Raw genomic sequence first — 7,730 nt, 5'->3', positions numbered from 1 at the left:
TCATACATAGAAATTGTATATTGTTTGCCCAGCCACTAAGTATCCAGGAGGTAAGAGTAGCGGTGAAATGACCTCATCAAACAGACTGACAGAGAATTAACAGGCAACAATACTGGCAAGTTAATTATGTGTATTTAATAATTAATAAATGTCATAATAAATCACTAGTGAAAGCTTCTTTGATTTGAATTGGCAGCTTAAAACCAACCAATTCAAAACATCTTCAATTTTTATTTCATATAGTCTTTAACTGTCAGATGCAAGCGTCACTTCTCTTTGCTGATATCACAGACTGAATTATTGAGGATTTAGAAAAATAATAACAATGAAAAGAAAAGTAGTTAGTTAGTTATTTTTTCCTCCAAAATAAAAGACATTTGATTTAATAATTGGTCTAATATAAACTGTTACTGTTACCAATCCACCATGACCAAATCTGAGAGCATGGCGCCATCGCGTGTTCGAGTCTCGCAACTGTAACCAGCATGAGGCGGTGTTTACTGTTGCTAGGTAACGCGCATAGGTAGCTTAACACCAGTGAAAGGCTTTCTGCTGATTATCCAACCCTTTTCTCTTAACATGGCAGATAAAGATAAACTGGATTTGGTCCATCGGGACGCGATTCACGCTGAGCGGGTCCGGAAAGAGCAAAGACACCAGAAGCTCCACACGGAGTTCAGCATCAACCCCCACAGGAAATGTAAGCAAGCTAATCTCCCTTCTTGCTCCGTTTCTCGCCCTCACATGAAAAATTATGATAAAAATAAGAACTATCACTTACTCAAAAGTGTGAGTGGCCAGGTTTTTTTTTCCCTTCAAAGGGCTTTTGACTTTCACTGTGATTAGGGGACCAAAATCAGGGCCGGCGCCAGCACTTCAACAGTGCTTGCAAACAAGGTAACTATGATTCAGTGTCCAGCATGCTCATTAGGAAGAGCCAGACACTAAAAAGCACGAGTGCTGTGCACTTCATGGCAGTTTCGTCCTCTTTTGTAGAGCTCTGTATGATTGTTGTACTTTATACCTCCTTTTCTTACGTATGTGTGTACTGTGTTGCAGTGCATGTCCTGCCAGACAAACCCATGTGTAGGAGAACGACAGAAGTGATTCCAGAGGACGGTAAATTTCCATTGAAATTAAATATGAGAAATACTCTATCCATCTCTTCCGTTTATATAAAAATTAAAAAAACAAATTGGTTTTATAATTTGATTTTTTTGGCCTCCAGAGGATTTCATCAAGGCTTTCCGCAAGGCCCACGAAGTTCCTACCAAGAAGTACTCTATGCCACTCACTGAGAGTCAGGAGATAGGATGGATGCCAACTCCACTGGTGAGTAAAACTCTTAGTGGATTTTGGAATGAATTGTAGCTTAAATGTGTGAAAAATTAACAGGGACAACCCCAACACTACTATACGATGTCTTGAAATGCCCTTGTGTAAATTGTGAAGAATGTGCCCCCCCCCCCACTGTAAACGACAGTTATTGGTGGAATAACTGGAAAAATGGGAACACAGTTGTTAACATGTCTAAACATTCCTCTTTTAATTAGGGAAACACTTATTTTAAATTCCTGGGCTGACAATGATGCTTAGAATAACACACACAATACAGATATTTGTTTATCGTTTATTCATGCCATTTTGATATTTGGAATTTTTTTTTTTTTTTTTAAAGACAGTAAACAACACCAGTAGGCTGATGAATCGTGCATCCACCTTAACTCTGTTTATTTATTTTCCACTAGGTCCCGGAGTCCCGCCAAGACACCAGACTCAATTTCTTCCGATTTATGACAGATGTCACCAAACACCATGAATTGGGCCAGAAAATTAAACTACACACAGGCACAGACACACACACACAAAAGAGAGAGAATAAAGACTGAATGCCTACTGAAATGTATTTGTTCATCAAACAATCATGCGGGTGTCAGCACAGAAGCTGACCCTTCTTAGAGAAACACTTGCAGGGGAAACATTTGCACAGGTCTGTACAAAACAAACACGGCCATCACATACTAATCATACTAATGAAAGGAAAAGGGCAAAACTGACAGCTGCTCAATATTATAAAATGTCATGTAACATGGGAGAGAATCAATGAGTCAAAAAGCTGAGTGAGAAAAGTAATACAGAACACACAAACCTCAGGAGAACAGTGTGTCATTGAGATGTTGGAGATACTGAGGTGTAATCACAGAGAGTGGATCTAAAACCACCTTAGGGTAGGGACAACTGCAGCCACAGATGCAAATATCAGTGTATCTACAGCAAATAACATTGTCCTTCTCAACCTTAGGAAAGCTCTGTATTTTGGAGCTGTGTGCAGTCCATTCTTGGCTTTACAGGCCCTTTGAATAACTTCCCCAGCTGTAAGATCGGACTCAGTCCATCTGTGGTTTGAATATGATTAATATGGACCTCCATATCAATCCAGATGCATGTACGAAAGGTATATTGTACCAAAAAATGTAGAAGAAGAGCTCATAGTCCCTTAAGGCAAATCCTGCCAAAAAGCAGAGAGCAAAGTCCAGTCTGCTGAGCAGCCCGCCAGTCTCTAAGAGCGATTCTTCATCTTCTTGCGCACAGACTTGCCTGGACGTTTCTGGAAGTCAAAGAGAAAGAAATTATTTGTTTTTTTATTGACTGATTTGAATAAAACTGTCAATGGCTAACTGTGTGTGTGAGAGACTCACATTTTGTTTTCCTCCTTTCCCCTTCTTCCCTCCCTTGCCGTGAGCTATTTTGGCACGGAAACCGGAAACATCGTTGTAGCTTTCCTTGGTGTTCCACTTCTTTCCACTCTTTTTGCCTCCAAAGCCAAACTTCTGGTCCTTGTATTTTCTCTTAGCGCTGGGCCTGTAGAAAAAAACAGAAGGGAAATTGTGAGTTTCATTTTAAAAATACCACAAATCTGAAGTGGGAGCAAAGAAAAAAAATAAGCAATGACTGCTGTGTGCACTGCTGTTCAAACTTACCCCTTTTTGTTCACTGCTTTCTTTGAGCCCTGAGAAGATTCTTTATTCATCTTCTGGTCACCTTCCAAGAATTCCAGTTTGTCGGTCATTCCTAGAAAGAGAAGATGTTGTTCTCAGTGCTCAATAAGTGACGCACCCACATTGGTATAGTGACAAAACGATAAAAGAAATAAGGAAATAACGTCCATGCTACACTTGTAAACACCCACCCTTCTGGTATTTCTTTACAGCGGACATCATGGCCTTCTTCTCCTGCTGTCTCTTCTGGATCACTTCTATTTGGACCTGGCAAAAAATTCAAAATTAGAGTCAGTCTTTTAGCCATGTACAGTCGAAGTATCATACACATATAACACTTACAGGTGTTAAGAAGAATTTCTAAACTCAGTCACCAACCTTTTTGCCAAACTTCCTTTGCTCACGCAGTTTCTTGGCCTTTTCTGACCTCTCCATAATCATCTGCTTTGAGATCAGCTTTTTCCTGATCTGAACAGACCAACATGTGAAAAGGTATATGAATTTAAGCCTGACAGAACAAAAGAACAACTAAACTCAGGTCCTGAACCAGTAGGTGCAAAGAAATGTTAATTACTTTACTATCTGGGTGAGAACTAATACTTAGATTCCAACATCACTGTAATTATGTGTTTCAGGTTTTATGGAACATGTAAGGAGAAAAAAAAAAAGCAAACAGCTGATGCTTTGCTGGTTTAATGTAATGAAATACAGTTTGAGCTTTAAACATATTTGTCAAAACTGAACCTGCATCATTATAAAGGAGACCAGGCTCACCTTCTGCATATGCTGATCAGATTTGGCCATCTCTGCAAAGTAGTCTTCGGGCCTCTTGGTGGCTATGCTGTGCCTGTTTAGGAGTGGCATTGCCTCGAGGATTGTAGCCTGAGCTTGACGGTAGCTGTAAATTAACAAAAAACACCAAGGAATTGGAATGGTCTCTTTGTAGCTGTGTTGTATTTTTGCAGCATGTTTTTTTAGGCTATTCTCTAAAACATTCAACACCGTATGCATGTTTGTAACTCTTTAGCTGAAAAAAATGATTTCTTTGTCTGACTCGTAACCAAACTATATTAGTGTGGTTACAAAATACAAGCATATGTGATGCTTTAAATAAAACTGAGCTGAATTAACAGTCACGTACAAGAACATCTCCCTCTGGAAATCATCATCAGCATCCAGTTCTCCAGCGGCTGGCGCTGAAGCTTTCTCTTCAGCTTGAGAAATTATATTTGCAGCTGGTAGGTTGGTCAGATCCAATCTCTCTACCCAGGGAAGATTTTTACGAAAATCAGCAAGACACTGTTTCAACCCCTCCTGTGTGACAACATAGGATCAATAAAGGTACAACAAGTAACAACATTATTATATTCACTTTACAGGGAATTTCGAGAACCGTTCCATTGCTGCTTTAAAACTATTACAGTGGTATGGTTGTTTATAGTACGTTGATCATCCCTGTGTAGCATAACTTGCTACTAACAGAAGATGTGAGATGCCACTCACCACATTGTTGACTAACTTTTTCGGTTTATCCACCAGAACGTTCATCCCAGGCTTCAACAACCCCGCTGCGAAGGCTTCTTGCAGCTGGGCAATGAAATGAAGATGAATAATATTAACTCTGACTTATCTAAACCACCACTTGCTACAGCAAGACTACACGGTCCTACTAAACGTGAACTTTCGTGCTATCTAAAAAGCTTGATTAGAAAAATAAAGATTCTGACACTGATAATAGTACCAGGTCTCTGTTTGTTTGATTAACTTTATAAACAGCAGGCACAGTGACGTTTAAAACCCTAATACTTAATAGGAATGTGGTTAGCTAACGATGCTAGCATGTTAGGAAACTGACCTCATCGTCCGATAATTCACTGTTTTCCTCCTCTGAATCCTGACCGAGCAGCGCCTCCTCCTCTACGAACGCCATAGTTTTGCTGCCGATAACCATGAGATGACTATATGCGAACTATCGATATTAAAACGTAAAATACGCCTCGGATATACAGTGCTCCTCACATGGAGTATAAGGAGCCTTTCACGTGGAGCGGAAGTGACGCCTCTGAACGTCCTACCTATTCAGTTCGCCGGCGGATAAAAAGTGTAAAAATAATCGTTCCTACCCGGAAAAAATTCCAACGCAGAAAAAGTAAATAAATAAATAATAATAATAAAAAAAATACAGAAGTAAATAACGTTTAAGTCACACTATCCGATAACTCAATGTCCGATTCGCTCGTTGAAGAGTTTCTGATGCAACTTTTGTCACGTATCATCTTATTTCATTGAAATCTCCGCTTTTCATATAGATAAAAATGTTGTTTTGAATTCCATTCCAGTCTTTAAATTTGATTTAACATATAAAATAAAATGCCTTGGGTGGTTTACGAAAACCAATGACTGTATAAAAGTCTACGGTCTTTGACGAAAACACGTTTCCGTTACGTCTAGTGTGTAATATCAAATAAGTCCTCTTAGAGGAGATGTTGTACACCTGCGCAGACTGGAAAGTACAGTGGATGGGTCGATATGAGAACTTTACAGTCTAACGTCAATTTAGAGATTCTACTTTAAATCTTTTCCTATTGTGTGAAGGAAGACTCAGGATTTTCACTTGCCACCTCATCAAGAAAGAAACTATCGACATTTCTTTTCCATTACTCAATTCCTGAGTCGATTTCTGTCACTTTGACATGGCACGACTGAGAAAAATGTCTGCGTTTTTGGCCCAGTGTCACTGTCAATGAACATTTTGTCTGTGGGGAAAATCAGGACAGCCCAAAATCTGGTGCTCTGAGTAAAGTTTGTTTCTGCATTCATTAGACATTCAAAATTAAATAAATTCTTTTATTGTTTATTTCTTGGGATGTAGCCTGTATGTGTCTTTAACATACAGATCTCTGCCTGTGATCCTTTCCTCTTTAGTCATGCTACCCAAGGAACTTTTTTCCTTAAACTCTCCAGTGCACATCACACACATTTTGATTCGCACCCGAGAGAAACCAGTGGATATGCCGTATGCAAAGGCCATCAGCATTGAAATGTCCAAAACCGAAGAGTACTTCCAATGGGAGTCACAATCATTCACTTTAATGTTAGCGAAGGACAGTTTGTGTTCATCTTATGTGGTCACGTAGCAGTTGTAGAGTGAAGGGCTTGCAGTTAGAACCAGAGTGCGTATGTGCTGAATGCTAATGGTGTGCTTTGCCTGTGACCATGGAAGTAAGTTGATCTTACTCAAAATGTCACTTGAAAGGGATTCATCTCAAGTGGTCAAGCAAGGATCTCAACCATACCAAGGGCAAGGCGAAGAGCTGACATTCTTTAAAGTGTGCATACTAAAACTAAGACTTAGTCTAAGAGATAATTTACACTTTCGGGTGGTGAGGAGTAAAACACTCCTAAATGCAATTAATGGTTAGCTGTGTTATGTTTATGCTGCTAAACAGATATGGTTTTCTTTGGAAGACAAGGTAATTGCAAACCTTTATTAAAGCCACATAGCAAAGAAACAGATAATCAATAATCACCCAGAAAGTAAAGCAGAATCAGACAGACAGTATCTTTGCCTTTTTTCATTGTTTTATGTGGTCTCCAGGTTTCTCAGTGTGAATGTAACTTAAAGAAAAATATAAGACATATCCCTATATTGAAACTGTTTTGTGTGGTCATTACCTGGGTGGTTGCTGGTGTCCTATCTTATGCACTGTGCATCAGAACTGCTAACTGAACAAAACAGCACATAGCATCTTTGATCTTCGCTTTCATACGCCATTCAAATAACTAAAAAACATCAAAAGATATTGAATCTGGAACTAATGCAGTATTTTAATATTTTGCCTATTTTATCCTAACTTTTTTTCTCTTTACATGACACTGCTGCTCTTATCTATGTTACTGAAAGTTAAATTCATTATCTCTTTGAAGGTTGCATTTGAGATTGACTAATAGCAACATGAACAGCTTTCTTCTTAATAAGCGGCTCGTTTTCACGACACCTGAACTACAAAAGTGATCCAACTTTACAGGCTTACTGACATTACTTTGATTTGTCAGGAAAGCTCAGAGTAGTCTTGCAGAAATGTGTTAGAATAACAGTTGTAATAATTAGAACATACAGTGATGGTGAAAAGACAGTATACCTGGCAATTCAGTTAATAAAACGTCATCTGGTCCTTACCCAGTCTTAAAATTAAGTAAATGCAACCTTGGACAGACAACAACACCTGATATATTACACTGAGCCAAAATGCAGAAGAAATGTGTTAAAAACTGAGTAGAGCCAATCGTTTAATAGCTTGTAGACCTGCAACTTGAAGTTATAATTTCCGTAGTGACTATATGTCTCTCACATTGTAACAAAGAAATTTTGGCTCACCTGTCTTACAAGGCTGCTTCAGTTCATTGAGGTTTGTGGGCATTTATGCACAGCTGTCTTTTGGTCCAGCTAGAGCATTTCTATCAGTTTGAAGTCTGGACTTTGGCTGGACCATTGCAACACCTTGATTCTTTTCTTTTTCAGTATTTCTGTTGTAGATTTGCTGCTGTGCTTGAGGTTGTTCTTCTGTTGACCCAAGCTTGAGCTGTCAGACAGATGACCTCATGTGTGACTTTAGAATATTTTATTATACAGAGAAGCTCGTGGTTGACTCAATGACTACAAGGTGTCCAGGGCCTGTTGCTGCAAAACAAGCCTAAATCTTCACCCCATGAGGTGTTTGTGCTGATATG

At 39.1% G+C, this 7,730-nt stretch overlaps 2 protein-coding genes across 2 annotated transcripts; one reads left to right on the top strand and one right to left on the bottom strand.

Annotated features, from left to right (window-relative positions):
• The first annotated feature begins 486 nt into the window (after window positions 1–486).
• Window positions 487–1,902, top strand: fam183a (family with sequence similarity 183 member A). Its single transcript, XM_031760258.2, has 4 exons — window positions 487–700; window positions 1,060–1,119; window positions 1,229–1,332; window positions 1,749–1,902. Exons 1-4 carry the CDS (start codon window positions 580–582, stop codon window positions 1,887–1,889), a joined length of 426 nt encoding a protein of 141 aa, XP_031616118.1. The 5' UTR covers window positions 487–579; the 3' UTR covers window positions 1,890–1,902.
• Window positions 1,903–1,904: 2 nt separating this feature from the next.
• On the bottom strand, window positions 1,905–5,076 carry ebna1bp2 (EBNA1 binding protein 2). Its single transcript, XM_031760257.2, has 9 exons — window positions 4,855–5,076; window positions 4,503–4,586; window positions 4,141–4,313; window positions 3,774–3,897; window positions 3,378–3,467; window positions 3,191–3,266; window positions 2,982–3,072; window positions 2,700–2,862; window positions 1,905–2,608 (listed from the first exon to the last, which is right to left on the bottom strand). Exons 1-9 carry the CDS (start codon window positions 4,948–4,950, stop codon window positions 2,561–2,563), a joined length of 945 nt encoding a protein of 314 aa, XP_031616117.1. The 5' UTR covers window positions 4,951–5,076; the 3' UTR covers window positions 1,905–2,560.
• Between the last annotated feature and the right edge of the window lie 2,654 nt (window positions 5,077–7,730).

The sequence above is a fragment of the Oreochromis aureus genome, linkage group 17, assembly GCF_013358895.1.
Source record: "Oreochromis aureus strain Israel breed Guangdong linkage group 17, ZZ_aureus, whole genome shotgun sequence".
Lineage (NCBI taxonomy): Eukaryota > Metazoa > Chordata > Actinopteri > Cichliformes > Cichlidae > Oreochromis > Oreochromis aureus.
This window is presented reverse-complemented; position numbering and strand designations above follow the sequence as displayed.

What these genes read in the sequence shown, in the direction of transcription:
- ebna1bp2 (XM_031760257.2), bottom strand. Translation starts at nt 4,950, where the DNA reads ATGGTTATCGGCAGCAAAACTATGGCGTTCGTAGAGGAGGAGGCGCTG. An exon ending in GTGAATTATCGGACGATGAG is followed by an intron (nt 4,587 to 4,854) that starts GTCAGTTTCCTA and finishes TTCATTGCCCAG; the next exon opens with CTGCAAGAAGCCTTCGCAGC. An exon ending in GGAAAGGAGGAAAACAAAAT is followed by an intron (nt 2,609 to 2,699) that starts GTGAGTCTCTCA and finishes TTTGACTTCCAG; the next exon opens with AAACGTCCAGGCAAGTCTGT.
- fam183a (XM_031760258.2), top strand. Translation starts at nt 580, where the DNA reads ATGGCAGATAAAGATAAACTGGATTTGGTCCATCGGGACGCGATTCAC. An exon ending in CATCAACCCCCACAGGAAAT is followed by an intron (nt 701 to 1,059) that starts GTAAGCAAGCTA and finishes ACTGTGTTGCAG; the next exon opens with TGCATGTCCTGCCAGACAAA. An exon ending in AGAAGTGATTCCAGAGGACG is followed by an intron (nt 1,120 to 1,228) that starts GTAAATTTCCAT and finishes TTTGGCCTCCAG; the next exon opens with AGGATTTCATCAAGGCTTTC.